The sequence below is a fragment of the Musca domestica genome, unplaced genomic scaffold, assembly GCF_030504385.1.
Source record: "Musca domestica strain aabys unplaced genomic scaffold, Musca_domestica.polishedcontigs.V.1.1 24, whole genome shotgun sequence".
In the NCBI taxonomy this organism is placed as follows: Eukaryota; Metazoa; Arthropoda; class Insecta; order Diptera; family Muscidae; genus Musca; species Musca domestica.
In genome coordinates this window covers 10,324,000-10,347,493 of record NW_026712272.1, presented here as the reverse complement: position 1 = coordinate 10,347,493, position 23,494 = coordinate 10,324,000, and the positions used below count along the sequence as shown (strand labels likewise).

At 35.3% G+C, this 23,494-nt stretch overlaps 3 protein-coding genes across 6 annotated transcripts in view; all 3 read left to right on the top strand.

Moving 5' to 3' along the window:
• The window catches only part of LOC101890508 (atrial natriuretic peptide receptor 1), a 292,597-nt gene extending 288,517 nt beyond the window's left edge, over positions 1-4,080 (top strand). For all 4 annotated transcript variants that reach the window (XM_059123411.1, XM_059123408.1, XM_059123409.1 and 1 more), the window contains one exon: positions 639-4,080. In XM_059123411.1, coding sequence (XP_058979394.1) covers positions 639-2,604 — 1,966 coding nt within the window. In that variant the 3' untranslated portion in view covers positions 2,605-4,080. The remainder of the gene's footprint in view (positions 1-638) is intronic.
• Positions 4,081-7,331: 3,251 nt separating this feature from the next.
• On the top strand, positions 7,332-11,166 carry LOC131802772 (guanylyl cyclase, membrane-like). Its single transcript, XM_059123358.1, has one exon. The coding sequence runs from the start codon at positions 7,392-7,394 to the stop codon at positions 9,312-9,314; it is 1,923 nt and encodes a 640-aa protein (XP_058979341.1). The 5' UTR covers positions 7,332-7,391; the 3' UTR covers positions 9,315-11,166.
• A 2,358-nt stretch (positions 11,167-13,524) lies between these two features.
• Positions 13,525-23,020, top strand: LOC101899501 (ATP-binding cassette sub-family B member 6). The gene is made up of 7 exons (XM_005191002.4): positions 13,525-13,777; positions 16,446-16,787; positions 16,858-17,057; positions 17,114-17,439; positions 17,505-17,909; positions 21,122-21,297; positions 21,363-23,020. The coding sequence occupies exons 2-7, from the start codon at positions 16,488-16,490 to the stop codon at positions 22,551-22,553; spliced, it is 2,598 nt and encodes an 865-aa protein (XP_005191059.1). The 5' UTR covers positions 13,525-13,777; positions 16,446-16,487; the 3' UTR covers positions 22,554-23,020.
• The last annotated feature ends 474 nt before the right edge of the window (positions 23,021-23,494 follow it).

Here is a 23,494-nt window from a genome sequence, read left to right as displayed (position 1 = left end):
AAAACATTTTAAATGTTTTTTTCAAATATAAAGGGTTTAAGTACATAAGAAGCTTGAAGTCATGGCACGGCCTATTTTGTGACATTTCACAAAGGAATTACAGAGCCGCACTAAAATCCTGCCGTCGTTTTTCATTATAATTTGGCATTAATATGCCTAGCCATGACTTCAAGCTTTTTATGTATTTGCAGCCTAGGTAGATTTTTATATGTTTTCTTACACGATGTCATTCGGGGGTTGTTATAATTCGCGTTTTTCAACAATTTTTACAAATTTGAATAATTTTTCATTCAATATTTTTAATTGCAAAATTGGTTTGACAGTTCATTGTCCCAACAGCTGTGTCGAAGCGTTTAACTATATTAATCTACCATGAGTTTTAGGTTGACTTAGTTCGATTTCGGCCCTACGCTTTTTTTTCTCTCCGAAGAAGCTTAAAACTTAAGCCAGTTAGAAAAGCGGTTTGTATATTCTCACCTTTAATCCCTTCAACTATTATTTTTTATTTATTTATTTATTTTTATTTTATTTATTTATTTATTATTATTATTTTTATATATTTATTTTTTATTTATTATTATTTTTTTGAGAATGCCACTAATTTTCCCCTTCTTTTTTCTTTCTTCTTCTCCTTTCAGAGACAATGAAACCGGCCACATTGTCGACAATCTGCTAAAACGTATGGAACAGTATGCCAACAATTTGGAAGAGCTGGTCGAAGAACGTACTCAGGACTATATTGAAGAGAAGAAGAAATGTGAGAAGCTACTCTATCAGCTGTTGCCACAAAGTGTGGCGGCACAGCTGATTTCCGGTGAACCGGTTGTGGCTGAAACCTTCGATCAAGTAACCATTTATTTCTCCGACATTGTAGGCTTTACCGCCATCTCGGCGGAAAGTACACCCATGCAAGTGGTACAATTTCTAAATGATCTCTACACCTGTTTCGATTCGATTGTGGAAAATTTCGATGTTTACAAAGTGGAGACGATAGGTGATGCTTATATGGTGGTGTCCGGCTTGCCCATACGCAATGGCAATCAACATTCAAGGGAAATTGCCCGTTTGGCATTGGCCCTGCTGGAGGCTGTGCATAATTTTAAGATACATCATCGGCCGAATGATAAGCTCAAGCTGAGGATAGGTCTGCACACGGGGGCCTGTGTGGCCGGAGTGGTGGGTTTGAAAATGCCACGCTATTGTTTGTTTGGTGACACCGTGAATACGGCTTCACGCATGGAGTCGAATGGCGAGGCTTTGAAGATTCACATAAGTGAGAAAACGAAGTTGGCTTTAGATGCCTTTGGCACCTTCATTACCACCAAACGTGGTTATGTACCGATGAAGGGTAAGGGTGAAATGTTAACCTATTGGCTTGAGGGTGAGGTGCCCAAAGTGGAGACACCCATATCGCCACAAAAGCTGATGCTCTCACGACGCTCATCGCTGAAGCAGGTGCCACGCTATGGCCTGCATAAACAAAACTCCGAAGCCTCAGCATTCCTGCCGCCGCCCTACAATCAACAACTGGACATTGGTCGGTCGGTGAGCCGACAAAACTCCCCCAATTTGCGGGTGAAACGAAAGATATCCTCGTCGTCGCCCAAATTGAATGGCAATGATTTTAAGACTGATGATTTCTACAATTATCTGGAGGTAAATGCCCTGAATAGCATGAAACTCTCACCACCGCATAGTGATATTTATAGCAGTAGGTCGCTGAAGGATGATGCCAAAGAGGGCTGCTGGGAAATGGCCAATTTCCGTTTGCCGCTGTCGGGCACACTGAAGCAGCCTCATTACAACAGCAACCATCCGAAACACAGTTATACTCAACTCTCATCGACTCAATCGAATTCCAATTTGTCCGGGGTACTGGCACCCAATTCCGCCTCAAAGTTGAGAATGAAAAATTCCCCCACCATTTCAAGTCTGATCAACAACAACAACAGTGATACGGCCAGTTTGGGCAGCTCGACGAGAATAAAATTCAGCATCAACAATGAAAGTTCGGAGGAGACACAAAACCTCGTCTCATCGCATGTCTATGAGGATGATGAAGGTGAGGCCGAGGCTGAGGCCAATATGATAAATCCCCAAGCGGAAGCTGAGGAAGATGATGAGGAGGAGCAGGAGGAAGGGGAAATCATTGAAACTCCCTTAACGCGTGAGCGTAAAACTGCAATTGTTATGCCCCAGCCGCCAGCCATAAATGGCGACCTGCTCTACAACTACAACAATCGTACGCCATCGTTGACCAATCTGGATCAACAGACAAATCACTATTTTCACCCGCCTCCACTGAACTCCTCGAGAGGTCCATACAATAATACCCCACCCGCCAGTTATGTCAAGGCCAATAATTGTCGAAATGCCACGCAATTTTTGGCAAATAACTCATCGAATAATAGTCTGGTCCAAATGGACGATAACTCGCTGACGAAAATGAATAGTTTACCTGATGATGGTGGTGGTGGTGGTGGGGGAACGCCATCTATTGGCAATCGTCTAACGGTGAAACATCATCCATCGGTAACAACAGTACCGCCGTCGTCGACAAATAATGCCGTAACACAACCTCTCTTGGCTAAAATTAATTCATAGCAATAAATTTAGTTGTAAATTTATTTATGTTTTTTCTGCATATGGCAACACTGTGATGTGCGAAAATGCAACTCTGTAATGAAGTGGGGCAATGTGGTGTATGTGACACCAAAGTGAAAAGCGTACCTACATTTGGCAAGGGCATCACTGTGTGTGTGGCACCAGAGTGAAAAGCGTTCCCGTATTTGGCATGGGTAATGAGAAAATAATCAAGAAGGACTTAAATCATGTTTACATATGCGACATTCAGGGGGGTTAAACCGTCAATCAAAGTACGTTTACATTTACTAAATCATTGCATATACTTTACATGAAATGGACTCTCATTTCATGTATATACCATGGTAGAAGAATAAAGGTAGATTCATCAACGTTTGCGAACATTAATTTGTCATAATTTAAAAAACGTCTTAAATAAATAATAAATTATTTTTACACGTTTACTTATACGCACTAATCGGAGTATGTTATGATTTGCATTTTCAAACATTTTTACAAACTTGAATAATTTTTCATTAAATTTTTTCAATTTCAATGTTCTCAAGCGTTGATACATCTACCTGTATTCTTCTACCATGAGTACCTGCAATGAATCTACTATTTTTACAATCTTTTTCGATATTATAAAGGGAAAATCTGTTATCGTAAAAAAAAAAACTTTTCATTCTTGCAGTTCTGGAACAGACCAAATGACAGCTGATAAAATAACAAATAAATCTAGGGTTAACTAGTCTGAATTCGTTTCATAAATAGAACTAGAAAGCCCGCCGATAAATTATGCCTTGTCAAATGCATCGTCACTCACTGTATATTTCAGAGTTGCATTTAACACAAGTGCTGCAGTCAAACGTCAATGTGATGTCATAGAGGTCATTGCTTTTAGTCTTCTTTTCATTACTGTCTGTTAAAAACTCAAAATTTAACGAAAAAAACACAATGAACAACTGGCTTTTTCCTTTTTTTGGGAAATGTCAAATTTTAATAAAATTGTTAAGACTAAAGGTGTGGTTACATAAGCAGCTTGAAGTTTTCACATGGCATATTTTGTGACATATCATAAAGGGATGCCAGAGCCGCACTCAAATTCTGCCGTCTTTTCCCCTATAATTTAACATTAATATGCCTTGATATGATGCCATGATGCTGCTTATGTGCCCTCACCTTAAAATAGCTTAAAGTTTAAATCATGACTTCGGAGGGAAAATACAACACTGTTAACACTTTGTAGCTTAAAACATTGTTGTATTCGATCAGACCAAAAGTGGCAACAGTGTTGTATTTACACACCGAAGTCCCGATTTAACACATTGATCTGTTTCACCCTTTAGAGTTTTATCTGAATTTCTGGTATTCCCCTATATTATAATTTGACACTTCAAAGCCAGCATTGTGTTTCTGCTATTATTAGAATTGTATTTTTATAATCACATAAATTATGGTAGTTTACATATTCCTAAGTTACCCCCCCCCCCCCCCCCACTCTCTATATCTAAAGCAAACAAATCAAATAAAATAATTCCCCTATTATATATTTATAATTCCTTAAATATAGTCATAATTTATTTTTCTATATATAATAAATAAAAAAAAACAAATGTAAGAAAAAAATATAGTTATTATATTATAAGAAAACAAAAACAAATCATGCAAATTGTGATTGAAAGTGAAACTTGTTACCACTTAAAAAAAATATAGAATACTAAAGCGATCTTTGTTACAAAAAAATATAAATTTAATAAAAAAATAATAATTTATGACAAACTCTTAAATATAATATTTATAAACCATATATAAATTTATTGCATAAGTTTATGCAAGAAAAAAAGTAATAAATTTTGGCTTTTAGATGATTATCAACAAATGTTCCTTGTTATCAACATAAAAAAAATAAATTAAATTTTTTTTTAACTTTTCTTATTATTTTTTTTTTTTTTTGAAATTTTTAATGAAAAAGTGATAGCTGTGTAAATTATATATAATTTTTTCTAATTTCATAATATTAATGTTGTAAATATTTGTTATGTGTAAGCTTAAATGTTAAACAGTTTTTAAAATTATTATTATTATTATTATAAAATTTGAGGTGTTAAGAGTATTAGTAAACAAATAATAAACATAAAAAAGAAAAAAAATCGCACAAAAAAAAATAAATATTAATAAAGAAAATGATATAAAAGAAATTTACATTTTGTTTTATTATTTAAGAGAAAATGCATTAAACAAGGGTTGGATGTATGGCCGGCAACGTTAAGAGTATTGCTATTTAAGTGGGCTACACACAATCAAACAGGTGGGCCTTTTTGCTAAAGGCTTATTTACATGGAACATGTTCTTAATAAGTAAAAAAGCTGAAAGTTCGGATACCCTCCACCATTTGGAGCAATATTAGCAATTTTCAAAAAAAATAAAATCCGTTATAAAAAACAACAATAAAGGTATTAAGCCTGACCATTTTTCAACAACAAAATACTATCGTATCCCGAACAACTTGAAATACTAAATTTGAAACAATTCCGGTGAATAATGTCGCTAAAATCATCAAAATATCGAATATCGGGAGGTACCATTATATGTGGGCTATGCGAAGGCGTGGAACTGCACAGACAATTATCTGTCATAGGCTGTAGTACCCATTATGAACTTCAAACACCAAATTTGAAAGATTTTCGGTGAATAATGTCGCTTAAATCACAAAAATACCGAAAATAAGGAGGTACCATTATATGGGGACTATACCAAAACGTGAACCTACATCACCCATTTTCAATACCAAAAGTCCTGCAGACATAATTCACATTTGAGTAAAATTTTATCCACCTACTTCATTTCGTTAGGAAGCTAGCCACAGACGGACGGACATCGCTAAATCGACATAAAAGTTCATGCTCCTTCTATGGTGGAGGCTGCTGTTCAGCACTTTCCATAATAGAGTTATCATATGTTTAAATTTTTTTTATCAAATTATATCTTTGACAACATGTATATTCATAAATCCAAAGTTTTGAGAGATTACTCATTAAAGCCTTAAAAAAATTCTCTATGGTGTAGAATTAAGAAGGTAAAGTCATGCAATCATCGATTTACACATGGTACAATAAAAAGGTAAGGTAGAACTAACAGCTGATTAGAATTTTTTACAAATTTTTGTAAGTGTACCCGACTTCTGCCAATGTTGTTATTCCCCAGTTTTGCCATGTAATTCAAAGATCGAACTATTTAGATCATATTTGCATGCATGCAATTTGACAGGAAGCGGGCATAGCCTCAGGGCTGTATTTCTGTAGTTTTACGAAGCTGTTCTACCACCTTATTGTACCATGGATTTACAATTTTTTTTTTTAAATTATTGACTTGACATTTCATTGTCAAAACATTGCCACTAATTAACAAACGTTGTTTTTATAAACAAACGTTGTTTTTATAAAAAAAAAAAAAAACAACAATAATGCGATTGAGCCTGACAATTTTGCAATAACAAAAAATATATTTATTAATCCATTGTACATACACAAATCAGAGATGGGAACCTGTTTTCTATGCAGTGCAATTTGACAAGGTAAATTACAGAAAATGCAAAGATGGGAATTCTTATTTGGAATGACTTAACCTTCATGATTTTACCGTGAGCTTCTAATAGAAAACATTAAAATGCTTCCTACTGAACATGGCACGATTATTTCCAGGTAATCCTGATTATAATTGTTTCAAGCCTTTAAAATCTTCTCAATTAAAATACCAAGACAGTTCTTTCAATAAAACACTTGACAGTCAACTGATTAGCTCCATGCTGTCAGCTGATCTTATCGCAAATATAAAGGTCATGTATTACAAACAATGACGCAATAATCACACGAAATGTCATTTTTTTATTTTGACACCAAATGCCATGATCAGCTGTTATAAATGTGATGTACCTATTCAGTGTACCATGATGTGGATTTTTTCCTCATAGAATTATCAATTTATTGCTTTAAGGTGGGAATACGCTTATTTGGCTGGCTTAAGTCATCGGCTGGCTTCTTCGTAGAGGAAGGAAGGAGTTTTAGCATGGTAGAAGTTAGATGCAGGAAGATGCATCAACGCTTGGGAAAATTGATATGTAAAAACATTTTAAATGTTTTTTTCAAATATAAAGGGTTTAAGTACATAAGAAGCTTGAAGTCATGGCACGGCCTATTTTGTGACATTTCACAAAGGAATTACAGAGCCGCACTAAAATCCTGCCGTCGTTTTTCATTATAATTTGGCATTAATATGCCTAGCCATGACTTCAAGCTTTTTATGTATTTGCAGCCTAGGTAGATTTTTATATGTTTTCTTACACGATGTCATTCGGGGGTTGTTATAATTCGCGTTTTTCAACAATTTTTACAAATTTGAATAATTTTTCATTCAATATTTTTAATTGCAAAATTGGTTTGACAGTTCATTGTCCCAACAGCTGTGTCGAAGCGTTTAACTATATTAATCTACCATGAGTTTTAGGTTGACTTAGTTCGATTTCGGCCCTACGCTTTTTTTTCTCTCCGAAGAAGCTTAAAACTTAAGCCAGTTAGAAAAGCGGTTTGTATATTCTCACCTTTAATCCCTTCAACTATTATTTTTTATTTATTTATTTATTTTTATTTTATTTATTTATTTATTATTATTATTATTTTTATATATTTATTTTTTTATTTATTATTATTTTTTTGAGAATGCCACTAATTTTCCCCTTCTTTTTTCTTTCTTCTTCTCCTTTCAGAGACAATGAAACCGGCCACATTGTCGACAATCTGCTAAAACGTATGGAACAGTATGCCAACAATTTGGAAGAGCTGGTCGAAGAACGTACTCAGGACTATATTGAAGAGAAGAAGAAATGTGAGAAGCTACTCTATCAGCTGTTGCCACAAAGTGTGGCGGCACAGCTGATTTCCGGTGAACCGGTTGTGGCTGAAACCTTCGATCAAGTAACCATTTATTTCTCCGACATTGTAGGCTTTACCGCCATCTCGGCGGAAAGTACACCCATGCAAGTGGTACAATTTCTAAATGATCTCTACACCTGTTTCGATTCGATTGTGGAAAATTTCGATGTTTACAAAGTGGAGACGATAGGTGATGCTTATATGGTGGTGTCCGGCTTGCCCATACGCAATGGCAATCAACATTCAAGGGAAATTGCCCGTTTGGCATTGGCCCTGCTGGAGGCTGTGCATAATTTTAAGATACATCATCGGCCGAATGATAAGCTCAAGCTGAGGATAGGTCTGCACACGGGGGCCTGTGTGGCCGGAGTGGTGGGTTTGAAAATGCCACGCTATTGTTTGTTTGGTGACACCGTGAATACGGCTTCACGCATGGAGTCGAATGGCGAGGCTTTGAAGATTCACATAAGTGAGAAAACGAAGTTGGCTTTAGATGCCTTTGGCACCTTCATTACCACCAAACGTGGTTATGTACCGATGAAGGGTAAGGGTGAAATGTTAACCTATTGGCTTGAGGGTGAGGTGCCCAAAGTGGAGACACCCATATCGCCACAAAAGCTGATGCTCTCACGACGCTCATCGCTGAAGCAGGTGCCACGCTATGGCCTGCATAAACAAAACTCCGAAGCCTCAGCATTCCTGCCGCCGCCCTACAATCAACAACTGGACATTGGTCGGTCGGTGAGCCGACAAAACTCCCCCAATTTGCGGGTGAAACGAAAGATATCCTCGTCGTCGCCCAAATTGAATGGCAATGATTTTAAGACTGATGATTTCTACAATTATCTGGAGGTAAATGCCCTGAATAGCATGAAACTCTCACCACCGCATAGTGATATTTATAGCAGTAGGTCGCTGAAGGATGATGCCAAAGAGGGCTGCTGGGAAATGGCCAATTTCCGTTTGCCGCTGTCGGGCACACTGAAGCAGCCTCATTACAACAGCAACCATCCGAAACACAGTTATACTCAACTCTCATCGACTCAATCGAATTCCAATTTGTCCGGGGTACTGGCACCCAATTCCGCCTCAAAGTTGAGAATGAAAAATTCCCCCACCATTTCAAGTCTGATCAACAACAACAACAGTGATACGGCCAGTTTGGGCAGCTCGACGAGAATAAAATTCAGCATCAACAATGAAAGTTCGGAGGAGACACAAAACCTCGTCTCATCGCATGTCTATGAGGATGATGAAGGTGAGGCCGAGGCTGAGGCCAATATGATAAATCCCCAAGCGGAAGCTGAGGAAGATGATGAGGAGGAGCAGGAGGAAGGGGAAATCATTGAAACTCCCTTAACGCGTGAGCGTAAAACTGCAATTGTTATGCCCCAGCCGCCAGCCATAAATGGCGACCTGCTCTACAACTACAACAATCGTACGCCATCGTTGACCAATCTGGATCAACAGACAAATCACTATTTTCACCCGCCTCCACTGAACTCCTCGAGAGGTCCATACAATAATACCCCACCCGCCAGTTATGTCAAGGCCAATAATTGTCGAAATGCCACGCAATTTTTGGCAAATAACTCATCGAATAATAGTCTGGTCCAAATGGACGATAACTCGCTGACGAAAATGAATAGTTTACCTGATGATGGTGGTGGTGGTGGTGGGGGAACGCCATCTATTGGCAATCGTCTAACGGTGAAACATCATCCATCGGTAACAACAGTACCGCCGTCGTCGACAAATAATGCCGTAACACAACCTCTCTTGGCTAAAATTAATTCATAGCAATAAATTTAGTTGTAAATTTATTTATGTTTTTTCTGCATATGGCAACACTGTGATGTGCGAAAATGCAACTCTGTAATGAAGTGGGGCAATGTGGTGTATGTGACACCAAAGTGAAAAGCGTACCTACATTTGGCAAGGGCATCACTGTGTGTGTGGCACCAGAGTGAAAAGCGTTCCCGTATTTGGCATGGGTAATGAGAAAATAATCAAGAAGGACTTAAATCATGTTTACATATGCGACATTCAGGGGGGTTAAACCGTCAATCAAAGTACGATTACATTTACTAAATCATTGCATATACTTTACATGAAATGGACTCTCATTTCATGTATATACCATGGTAGAAGAATAAAGGTAGATTCATCAACGTTTGCGAACATTAATTTGTCATAATTTAAAAAACGTCTTAAATAAATAATAAATTATTTTTACACGTTTACTTATACGCACTAATCGGAGTATGTTATGATTTGCATTTTCAAACATTTTTACAAACTTGAATAATTTTTCATTAAATTTTTTCAATTTCAATGTTCTCAAGCGTTGATACATCTACCTGTATTCTTCTACCATGAGTACCTGCAATGAATCTACTATTTTTACAATCTTTTTCGATATTATAAAGGGAAAATCTGTTATCGTAAAAAAAAAACTTTTCATTCTTGCAGTTCTGGAACAGACCAAATGACAGCTGATAAAATAACAAATAAATCTAGGGTTAACTAGTCTGAATTCGTTTCATAAATAGAACTAGAAAGCCCGCCGATAAATTATGCCTTGTCAAATGCATCGTCACTCACTGTATATTTCAGAGTTGCATTTAACACAAGTGCTGCAGTCAAACGTCAATGTGATGTCATAGAGGTCATTGCTTTTAGTCTTCTTTTCATTACTGTCTGTTAAAAACTCAAAATTTAACGAAAAAAACACAATGAACAACTGGCTTTTTCCTTTTTTTGGGAAATGTCAAATTTTAATAAAATTGTTAAGACTAAAGGTGTGGTTACATAAGCAGCTTGAAGTTTTCACATGGCATATTTTGTGACATATCATAAAGGGATGCCAGAGCCGCACTCAAATTCTGCCGTCTTTTCCCCTATAATTTAACATTAATATGCCTTGATATGATGCCATGATGCTGCTTATGTGCCCTCACCTTAAAATAGCTTAAAGTTTAAATCATGACTTCGGAGGGAAAATACAACACTGTTAACACTTTGTAGCTTAAAACATTGTTGTATTCGATCAGACCAAAAGTGGCAACAGTGTTGTATTTACACACCGAAGTCCCGATTTAACACATTGATCTGTTTCACCCTTTAGAGTTTTATCTGAATTTCTGGTATTCCCCTATATTATAATTTGACACTTCAAAGCCAGCATTGTGTTTCTGCTATTATTAGAATTGTATTTTTATAATCACATAAATTATGGTAGTTTACATATTCCTAAGTTACCCCCCCCCCCCCCCACTCTCTATATCTAAAGCAAACAAATCAAATAAAATAATTCCCCTATTATATATTTATAATTCCTTAAATATAGTCATAATTTATTTTTCTATATATAATAAATAAAAAAAAACAAATGTAAGAAAAAAATATAGTTATTATATTATAAGAAAACAAAAACAAATCATGCAAATTGTGATTGAAAGTGAAACTTGTTACCACTTAAAAAAAATATAGAATACTAAAGCGATCTTTGTTACAAAAAAATATAAATTTAATAAAAAAATAATAATTTATGACAAACTCTTAAATATAATATTTATAAACCATATATAAATTTATTGCATAAGTTTATGCAAGAAAAAAAGTAATAAATTTTGGCTTTTAGATGATTATCAACAAATGTTCCTTGTTATCAACATAAAAAAAATAAATTAAATTTTTTTTTAACTTTTCTTATTATTTTTTTTTTTTTTTTGAAATTTTTAATGAAAAAGTGATAGCTGTGTAAATTATATATAATTTTTTCTAATTTCATAATATTAATGTTGTAAATATTTGTTATGTGTAAGCTTAAATGTTAAACAGTTTTTAAAATTATTATTATTATTATTATAAAATTTGAGGTGTTAAGAGTATTAGTAAACAAATAATAAACATAAAAAAGAAAAAAAAATCGCACAAAAAAAAATAAATATTAATAAAGAAAATGATATAAAAGAAATTTACATTTTGTTTTATTATTTAAGAGAAAATGCATTAAACAAGGGTTGGATGTATGGCCGGCAACGTTAAGAGTATTGCTATTTAAGTGGGCTACACACAATCAAACAGGTGGGCCTTTTTGCTAAAGGCTTATTTACATGGAACATGTTCTTAATAAGTAAAAAAGCTGAAAGTTCGGATACCCTCCACCATTTGGAGCAATATTAGCAATTTTCAAAAAAAATAAAATCCGTTATAAAAAACAACAATAAAGGTATTAAGCCTGACCATTTTTCAACAACAAAATACTATCGTATCCCGAACAACTTGAAATACTAAATTTGAAACAATTCCGGTGAATAATGTCGCTAAAATCATCAAAATATCGAATATCGGGAGGTACCATTATATGTGGGCTATGCGAAGGCGTGGAACTGCACAGACAATTATCTGTCATAGGCTGTAGTACCCATTATGAACTTCAAACACCAAATTTGAAAGATTTTCGGTGAATAATGTCGCTTAAATCACAAAAATACCGAAAATAAGGAGGTACCATTATATGGGGACTATACCAAAACGTGAACCTACATCACCCATTTTCAATACCAAAAGTCCTGCAGACATAATTCACATTTGAGTAAAATTTTATCCACCTACTTCATTTCGTTAGGAAGCTAGCCACAGACGGACGGACATCGCTAAATCGACATAAAAGTTCATGCTCCTTCTATGGTGGAGGGTATAAATAGGTAAAGTCATTTCAAATACGTATATCTATCATAGTAAAATTTACAAAGTTAAAGTCATTTCAAATAAGCATTCCCATCTCTGCATTTTCTGTAAATTACCTTGTAACAGATGCTGGGACAAGGAGCTGTCAAACCAATTTTGTAATTGAAAATTTTTAATGAAAAATTATTGAAATTTGTAAAAATTGTTGAAAAATGCATATCATAACAACCAAATCGTGTCTTATAAGAAAACATATAAAAATCTACTAAATTTTGTCAAAATATTTTAAATTTTTTGACATATCAATGTTTCCAAGCGTTGATGCGACTACTCTTCTACCATGTAATTTACTTAAGACTCTATCAGACGACATGTTTTTACATATGTAGTGTCAAATTTTCCATATGTAGAAGTTGCACACCTCTTGTGATACATGGACAACATTTCAATTCTGAAATACGTGAGTAATGTACATGTGTACTTGTTCGGTCGCAGCGAGCACTATTTTTTGTTCCGTAAATATAACTCAATCGGAAGTTTTGTTTGTTTGTTGTGTGGAAAGATATAACATTACATTTTTAAATACAATATATGCTCTGTTCCAGTACCTCCAACGTTAATGCGTAGAAGAAACCTTTGGCCAATGTTAATTTAGACACTAGTACCGCCATCAAGCAGCATCTCACACCTTGCACACTAAATGTGTATTTGTTTTAACAAAATAAGTGCATCAAAAGAATATTTAGGAGGTAACTTTGTTCTACCTTCTGTAATTGTGCCATGGGTACACCTATCTGTATTCGTCCACCATGGTATATAACCTACGTATTTTTCTGATATTTTTGTATATATATTTTTTGTTAATAAATTCCAATTACTTACATAAAAACTTCAGTTTGCACCGTTTTTAAAATCTATAAATACAAACACAAAAGTCGGCATACTCACAAAAATTTGTAATCAGCTGATAACTGTGCATACCTATTTATTGTACCATGATATTTCTAGTATAACGAACGTCATCTATGTTTCATTTTCATATTGCACCTGAGCAACGATTATTTCCTGTTCTTCTCATTCTGCATAGTTTTTGGATACAGAAAATAATGTGATTTATAAAATCACATAAAATGTTTTTTAAATGTTTTAATAATTTTAATTTAAATCACATCCGTTTATAATTTTTAATTGCCATTTTCCCCTTAATGGTAAACATTTTAGCATCTGTTTTCTCCCACCAAACACGTCGCATTGACATCACTGCTAAACAACATTCGCCTCTGGCAACACTTGCGCTTCAATGACTTTTTAGTTTTTTTTTGTTTTACTTCAAAACATTTACAAAAAACATTGGTTCGTGGTGTTGTCAAACACACCAGACGAAAATAATAATAATTTTTTTTATTGTAATTGAAGCGCGCGGTTGGTTTCGTGTTAAAATGAGTGCAAAACAATTGTGAAATTCCTAACAAAAACTCCCAGTATAAAGAGAAACAAATCAAATAGTATCGATTTTAGTCGTCAAAGAGGTCCGACCGACTCTTGACAACGAAGAGCGGTTGTAAAGGGTAAAAATTGCATAATTAATTAAATTTAAATGTATTAAATTTCTTGCATTTTGAGTGGTGGTGTGCTAGCCTATTGTGTTGTTGTTTTTGTGCTGTGTCATTTATTTTGGATAGAGACTCTGTGTATGAATGGGGCTTAAGGAGTAATTTCAATGATAGTGGCCAATTTTTGTGGGGCAGTATATGTTTTTGCTGGTGTTGCCTTTTTGAATACGTGTGTACTCGCACTGGTTTTGGAGGAGGTCTGATTTCCTTATCTTGAACATAGTTTCAGGGGGTTTAACTTTTGTTGTTGTGAGTAATTGTCATTTTATTAATATAAAAAACATTAATTTTTTTTTTATCTAAATTTTAGATTGATATTGGTGCGAGTGACATTTTCTGATTAAAGTTTCAAAAAAAAAAAAGTAATTTCAAATTTGCCGGCCACTCTATATGGAGGGCTGCAATGTCTATTTGTAGAAGGACAACTTCATTTTATGTGAAACTCATATAGACGCTGTGGAAAAGTATATTTAGGAAAAGTTATTAAAGAAGGGCCAAAGTAAAAGTAACTAAAGTAAACATGAGAGATGACATGATGAAAAGAAAATGGCCTTTAAAAAGGGTCAACTGAAAAGGATTTATAATTGGCAACTCAGGAGATGAAATGGAAATGTTTTCTTTGGGACATTTTCGTATAGAAAATGGTCTCTGCAATATCTATTTATAGGTGGCTGGAAGGACAACTTCATGGCATGTGGAACTCATATAGACGATGTGGAAAAGCATATTTAGAAGTTCTTATAGAATGGCCAAAGACTAAAGTAACCTAGAGATGACTGAAAATGGGTTTTTCTTGGAGACAGAAAATGACCTTTATTGAAAAGGCTTTATAAATGGCAACTAAGGAGATGACATGGAAATGTTTTCTTTGAGAAATTTTCGTATAAAAAATGTTCTCTTTGGGACATTTTCGTATAGAAAATGTTCTCTTTGGCAGATTTTAGTATAGAAAATGATCTCTTTGGGACATTTCCGTATAGAAAATTTTCTCTCTGGAACATTTTCGTATAGAAAATGTTCCCTCTGGAACATTTTCGTATAGAAAATGTTCTCTCTGGAACATTTTCGTATAGAAAATGTACTCTCTGGAACATTTTCGTATAGAAAATCTTCTCTCTGGAACATTTTCGTATAGAAAATCTTCTCTCTGGAACATTTTCGTATAGAAAATCTTCTCTCTGGAACATTTTCGTATAGAAAATCTTCTCTCTGGAACATTTTCGTATAGAAAATGTTCTCTCTGGAACATTTTCGTATAGAAAATGTTCTCTCTGGAACATTTTCGTATAGAAAATGTTCTCTCTGACATTTCGTATAGAAAATGTTCTCTCTGGAACATTTTCGTATAGAAAATGTTCTCTCTGGAACATTTTCGTATAGAAAATGTTCTCTCTGGAACATTTTCGTATAGAAAATGTTCTCTCTGGAACATTTTCGTATAGAAAATGTTCTCTCTGGAACATTTTCGTATAGAAAATGTTCTCTCTGGAACATTTTCGTATAGAAAATGTTCTCTCTGGAACATTTTCTTATAGAAAATGTTCTCTCTGGAACATTTTCGTATAGAAAATGTTCTCTCTGGAACATTTTCTTATAGAAAATGTTCTCTCTGGAACATTTTCTATCGTATAGAAAATGTTCTCTCTGGAACATTTTCGTATAGAAAATGTTCTCTCTGGAACATTTTCGTATAGAAAATGTTCTATCTGGAACATTTTCGTATAGAAAATGTTCTATCTGGAACATTTTCGTATAGAAAATGTTCTCTCTGGAACATTTTCGTATAGAAAATGTTCTCTTTGGAACATTTTCGTATAGAAAATGTTCTCTCTGGAACATTTTCGTATAGAAAATGTTCTCTCTGGAACATTTTCGTATAGAAAATGTTCTCTCTGGAACATTTTCGTATAGAAAATGTTCTCTTTGGAACATTTTCGTATAGAAAATGTTCTCTTTGGAACATTTTCGTATAGAAAATGTTCTCTTTGGAACATTTTCGTATAGAAAATGTTCTCTTTGGAACATTTTCGTATAGAAAATGTTCTCTTTGGAACATTTTCGTATAGAAAATGTTCTCTTTGGGACATTTTCGTATAGAAAATGTTCTCTTTGGGACATTTTCGTATAGAAAATGTTCTCTTTGGGACATTTTCGTATAGAAAATGTTCTCTCTGGAACATTTTCGTATAGAAAATGTTCTCTTTGGGACATTTTCGTATAGAAAATGTTCTCTCTGGGACATTTTCGTATAGAGAATTTTCTCATTGGGACATTTTCGTATAGAAAATGTTCTCTTTGGGACATTTTCGTATAGAAAATGTTCTCTCTGGAACATTTTCGTATAGAAAATATTATCTCTGGAAGGAAAATGTTCTCTCTGGAACATTTCCGTATGGAAACTGTGTTCTCTGTAACATTTCTGTTTTAAAAATTGATTGTTGGTTGTGATGTCACAATTAATTAAATGAATTTTAACGTTTTTTTTTTAACAAAAAGTTATTATTGAAAATCTCCGGAAAAAAGCTAAAGCTGTTTTGCTTTACTTAACTTACTAAAACAAACCATCCATAATGATAATTTTTGTGAGTCATTGCTAATTTAATTTTTATATTATACTTTTTAGTTAATTGCTGACAGCACATTCCCACCACTCTATCGTTGAAAAATGCTGTATTGTCCGCCAAATGTTACCCTATCCCAGGTGTGGATCGACCATGGCATATCCCATTGTTTTATGGACACTGTCGGTTGGTCGGTGTGCGGTGGTTTTATGATTCTTTTCGGTCTGATACAACTGCTGATGTATCGTAAATATGCCACGCGTATCACCGATCCCACATTAATATCCAAATCACGATTATATGGCTTGCAATTGTTTTTGTTGGCCTTCTTTCCGGGATTGCAATTGGTGCGATTTTTATTGAATGCTCGCATCTATGAAGGAAGTGCAGTTTATGGTTATATGGTGAGTACTTGAAAAAATCTCACATAATTTATTGAGGGAATTTATTGGATTATTTTTTGTTTTATTACAGATACTCGCCACTTGTCTAATATGTGTGGCCTATCCCTTGTCCATGTGTTTGGTGGTTAAGGAAAGACTTTATCAGTTGCCTTCGGTACCCACCAGAGGTCATGGTCTGGTCCTATTACTCTTTTGGACCTTGGCCTTTATCAATGAATCACTGGCCTTTATTAATTTACGCAATGAAGATTGGTGGTTTAATCTTAAAACGTAAGCTCCACCCGGTATTTATTTTAATTCATATTTAATTTTTATTCTTGTTTTAGGAACAAAGATAAAATTGAAATGGGTTTGTTTGTGACCCGCTATATTTGTTCTTTGCTTATCTTTGTATTGGGTTTGAAGGCACCGGGCATAACATTTCCCTATAATGCCCATCAGCGTTTAGACGAAGAATCGACACAATCTGAAGCCGGTAATCTCAATAGGGGTTCTGCATTTAAAAATGCCTTTAAGAAGTTACGAAAACTCTTTCCCTATTTATGGCCTAAAAAGGATATTGTCTTGCAAATTACTGTTTTGATATGTATTGCCTTGTTGTCCGCTGGTCGTGTTATTAAATTATATTTGCCGATTTATCGCAAAAAATTGGGTAAGCTAGAAATTTGTTAAATATTGCACAACAAAATTTAATTGATTTATTTTTTATTTTTATAGTTGACAGTTTGACCATTGAACCGATTGTTTTCCGTTGGGATTTCGTTCTTATCTATGTGGCATTGTCATTTCTCCAGGGCGGTGGCACCGGCACAATGGGCCTGTTCAACAATTTACGTTCATTCTTGTGGATTCGTGTACAGCAGTATACGACTCGTGAAATTGAAGTGGATCTTTTCCATCATCTACATCGTCTCTCGTTGCGTTGGCATTTACAACGTAAAACTGGCGAAGTTTTGCGTGTAATGGATCGTGGCACAGACTCAATTAATAATTTACTCAACTACATTATCTTTTCGATTACCCCGACAATTGTTGATTTAATTGTTGCCGTGGTGTATTTTATATATGCCTTCAATTGGTGGTTTGGCCTGATTGTTTTTCTCACCATGTTCTTGTATATATGTAAGTAGATATTCTTATATTTAATTCATACATTTTCCTTAGTCATAATATAATCTCTTAATAGGTCTTTAGTACTCCTTTTTGGTCATCCTAAAAATTTGATATAAATCTTCGCAGAACATTCTATCTTGTCTTTTTTAAAAGGCTTCGTAATATCATTATATTAATGACCTTCACCCACCCTAAATAAGGTTTTAATTCTTCCATAAATACAGGATGAAATAAAAAAAAGGGAAAAAAAAGTAAAACGCCATAACTTTTACATTTTTTTAAATTTTATTGAATGTAAGCAAAAATGTCGAAAATAGCATCAAATTTTAGAATTAGTTTAGATTTGTTCGAATTGGTCACCTTTGGCACGAATTATGGCCTTCAAACGGCCAATGAAACCGTCCCGAATGTTGCTCTGCGGTAATTTGGCCCATTCCCGGCGAAGCGCTTGCTTTAGGTGATCGACACTTTGGTGTTTTTTAGTGCCAACCTTGCTTTCCAAAATACTCCAGACACAATAGTCCAACGAATTGGTATGCGGAGATTTTGCTGGCCATTGTGCGTGCTGAGCCCTGTTGGAATGTCCAAGGTCTGCGGCCAAAATGTTTGCGTGCCCAAGGCTTTAAAACCTTCAGAATATTTTCGCGATAATATTCGGCATTTATTCTGATGCCACCGGCGATAATACGAGCGGCGGGCGCTTGTGTTCTGGTGCCAACCGAAGGTGCACATTTTCAGCTGACCTTTTTGGCAAGTAAACACGATCATTTTGTTTGTTTACAAACTGCAGGACAACAAATGTCTTCTCATCGAAGAAAACCTAATTTGGCAGTTTACCACTTTCTGCCAAACCAAGAAACTCTTTAGCTCTTTTGAGTCTATTTTCTTTCTGTTGCGGTGTATGTTCTTGCACTTTTTGGAATTTCAATGGCTTTACCCCGAGCTAATTTTTCAATATTTGCCGAACAGGATATTGCGATATGTTCAGCTCACGAGCCAATTTTCAGCCACTGCGACGCGGGTTTCGATCAAGTCGCTTCTTTACTTTTCATACCATTTCTGCTTACGTTGGTGTTTTCTTCCGTTCACTTCCTTGACGTCGGGCTACGCTACCAGTATCACGGTAACGAGCGGTTTTCCAGCCAAATATAAAGAAATCACCAAGTCGTATTCAAATACTTAGTTTCAGGGGTTTATAGAACTCGCTTTCACCTAGTGCAAAGTTTCTCTTAAAACCCTTCAAAATACTTCCATTATTTTCCAAGATTTAGGTGTTATCTTTCTAAAAAAAACCTATCGCCAATTCACAGCCTTTAAATGAGAGTTAATTTCGTCCACGAAGATGCCTTCAAAGTCCCATATTCAATTGTATAAAAATCTTATTTTAGTGACATTGAAAAACTTAATTTTAACCCCAGGGAGTCATATTCATTTTCCGCCCTTTAAAAGACTCCCTTTCTGCCGCCTGTAAAGATTCTCTTACAACCATTTAATAGACTCCCATAAAGTTCCCTAGATTTAGTAGTTTTTTTTTACAAATCCTAACACTTATACTCCAAAAATGAGAGATCTTTTGGTCGACAAAGATGCCTTTAAAATGTCATATTTTATCTCGTAAAAATCTCTTTTTAGTCATATCCAAATACTCATTTTTAGGCTTTTATAAGACTCTATTTTCAACGACCGTGAAATTTCCTTTACAACCATTTAATAAAATATTTCTACAAAACCTTGTCCCATTCGTCAAAAAACATTATTTTCAAATTATATAAAGACACCTTTGGAGAGGTCTCAAAAACTTATCAGTCATCTATCTAAAACATATATAGTAAGTCTCTTTTGGAACTGGATCTATATACTGCATTTAGTTTTTCTGACAATGCCTATAGCTCTCGAAAGGAGTATCCGTTATGATCCAAACTTGGTACATCGTAACATTATTGTCAAACTTAGATCATCTTCGGAGATGGGCAATATAGGTCCACTCCGTCTGGTACCTCTCACACAAAATGTCAATATTTTCAAAGAAAATAATTTACTGCACAGAAAATGAAAGGATAATCCGATTTTGCTCTAACTTTGCAAATTCTGATATGTGCACAAGTGCTAGGTTAGGTGCGAAAATGGACAATATCGGTCCACCCCATCAAGTGCCACCCCCACAAAGGATCAACATTTGGAATAATTTTACCTCTTATAAAATGTGATATAAGAGTCCGATTGTGTTCAAATTACACACATCACAATATTTTTATTACCCCAAGTTCTGGTGTGAAAATGGAATATATCGGTTCACTTCTTCTGGTACCACCCCCACAAAGGGTCAAAATTTTGAATATTCATGAAGCTCATAAAACGCGAAATTAACATCCGATTCCATTCAGACTTGGCTCATATTAATATTTCCATCAACACCAGATCTGCCATAAAGATGGTAGATGTCGGACCATTCCTTCTTGTACCTCACCCACAAAGGGTCAACATTTTGAGTAGGCATAAAGCTTATAAAAAGCGAAATAAGCGTCCGGTTCTCTTCATATTACACACGTCCCATTATTTCTACTAACTCCAGGTGTGGTGTGAAGATATGATATATAGATCCACTCCTTCTAGTACCTCCCCCACAAAGGGTTAAATTTTGAATAATTAAAACTAGCATAAAATCCCAAATCAGCTATCGGGTCCCTTCAAATTACACTCATCAAAATATTTTTATTAACCCAAGGTCTGGCGTGAAGATGGAATATATCAGCCCAGTCCTTTTGGCACCTCCCGCACAAATTGTAAAAATTTTGAGTAACCATGAAGCTCATAAAACGCGAAAATAACATCCGATTCCATTCAGACTTGATGATAGAGATCGGACAATTCCTTCTACTCATTTTCAATCACAAATAAGAATCCTTCTAAAAAAACTCTTTTAGAACGTTTTTAAAAGTGTCCCCTGAATTGCTTTTATTTAGGCATCTAAATATTCTCCTTTGAGACGTCCAGTTTCCTCTTTTCAAACCCCTAATCTAATCTAATCACATATAAGAAGTCTTCTGCAAACTCTTTTTAAATCGTCCTTAAAATACCCCTTAATTGCCTTTGAAGCGTCTACGAAAACTTTTTCATTCGTCTTAGAAATATTCGTTTGAGTCTCTTCCAACGTTCCCAATAGTCTCAAATCATTTTCCTACTTTTTAATGAACCTTTCAACATTTCTTTTCGTCCTACAGTGGCCACCATCTTGGTTACCGAATGGCGTACCCAATTCCAGAGACGTATGAACCAAGCAGACAATGAGCAGAGGGCTCGTAGTGTAGATTCTTTGCTTAATTTTGAGACAGTTAAATACTATGGAGCTGAACAGTATGAAGTGAATGCCTATCGACAAGCCATTGAGAAATATCAGGTATTTCCCAAATAAAATAAACAAATTAAAAAGATTATCCTAAACTCATATCCTTCTCTTTTTAGAAAGAAGAATTCCTCTCCCTGCTGACGCTGAACATTCTCAACACATCACAAAATATTATCCTATGCTTGGGTCTGCTATGCGGCTCTATGCTCTGTGTCTATTTGGTGGTACATCATCAAACCCTAACTGTGGGTGATTTTGTACTCTTCTTTACGTACTTAATGGATTTGTATATGCCCCTGAATTGGTTCGGAACCTATTATCGAGCAATTCAAAAGAATTTTGTTGATATGGAAAATATGTTTGAACTGCTCAAGGAGGAGGAAGAAGTGGTAGATGCCCCCGGAAGTTCCCCATTGCTGACGGCAGGTGGTGCCATTGAATTCTCCAATGTTAGTTTTGGTTATAGCCCAGAGAAAATTGTCTTACGCAATGTCAGCTTTAGTGTACCGCCTGGTAAAACCGTTGCCATTGTGGGTCCCTCGGGTGCGGGTAAAAGTACAATTGTACGCCTGCTTTTCCGTTTCTATGATGTACAATCGGGTTCCATTCTCATCGATGGACAAAATATTAAATTGGTTACCCAGCAAAGTTTGCGCCAGGCCATTGGTGTGGTGCCTCAAGATACGGTGTTGTTCAACAATTCCATTTACTATAACATTGAGTATGGCAAAATTGGCTCCTCACCCGATGAGGTGTATGAGGCGGCACGCATGGCTGATATTCATGATCGTATTTTGGGTTTCCCCGATCGTTATGAGACCAAGGTGGGTGAACGTGGTCTACGCTTGAGTGGTGGTGAAAAGCAACGTGTTGCCATTGCCCGTACCCTGTTGAAGGCCCCGGTCCTAGTGCTACTCGATGAGGCTACCTCGGCTTTGGATACAAATACCGAAAGAAATATCCAAGCGGCCCTACACAAAGTATGCTCCAATCGAACAACTGTCATAATTGCCCATAGACTATCCACAATTATACATGCCGATGAGATTTTGGTACTCAAAGATGGTGTAATTGCCGAAAGAGGTCGCCACGAGGATTTGCTGTTGCGTGACGATGGCCTCTATGCCGAAATGTGGCAACAACAATTGAAAAATCTAGATGCCCCCTCAACAACATCGGAAATTTCCGATGGCAATACAACAACTGACAAACCTCCGGCGGCAGGAAATGCTGCAGGTGGTCCTGCTCCTTCCGGAAGTGCCTATCTAAGGGCTGGCCATGCTCATGGTGGTGGTGGTGGTGCCTAAACGAAACAAAATACACATATATACCATTTAAGACTTACCTCTAAGATTCCTATTATGTTGTACATCACTTTTTAATTTGTTTCTTTCACTTGCCCAAGAAATGGTTTCAAAATCTATTTCTCGAACCTTTTTTTAACGTAAAAAGAAAATGTTAGGAAAAAAAAACGCGTATTGTGGCTATTGGTTTATAAAATTGTTTTAATGTATAGTCTATTTGTTGTAATCTTAATTTTAAAACTTATATTAATCATCGAGCGAGCGTATATAAAAGCTATATATATCTTAAAAAAACATGTCTGTATGTTGAAACAAAATTGTAGTCTAATTTAATATCGAAAACAATTCTATGTAAAAACAATAATTGTATAACAAAAACTAGCATTAGTTTTTGCATAAAATAAATAAAAATAAAAAAGATACTTTGTAGCAAATAAACAAAAAAAAAACCGGAAGAGGGTTGAGTTTTATAAACATAAATATTTTATTTCTATTGCATTGCTGATGAAGAGTGGAACTGAAAAAAAATGCACAAAAACGTATGTCCTGTTAACCTACAAAATCTTTACCCGGATTAATCCTGATAATTGACTGAATTTAACGTATGTTTTGTACTTTTAGTTATCTTTTAATCGCTTAAACTTCAATCAAATCTTCTTGCAGCCGTCCATAAATTTGTTCTCAATGCCCCATTTAAAGTCGTCCATAATTAAACCCTTTTCAGTTGTCTACCACGACTCCTTATCACTCGCCACGAAGAGACTAATTTTCTGTTTTATGTTATGCCAAAGGATTCCTCCTCAGTCGTTATCTTTCAGTTGCCCAAAAAGACTCAATGCAGGCCTCTTAACCTCCCGTTTAACCCCAATTTGCTATCCAGACCTCGTTTTATATTAAATACATCCTTTGCCACTGATACTATCATCTCATTTCGTCTATGTGTA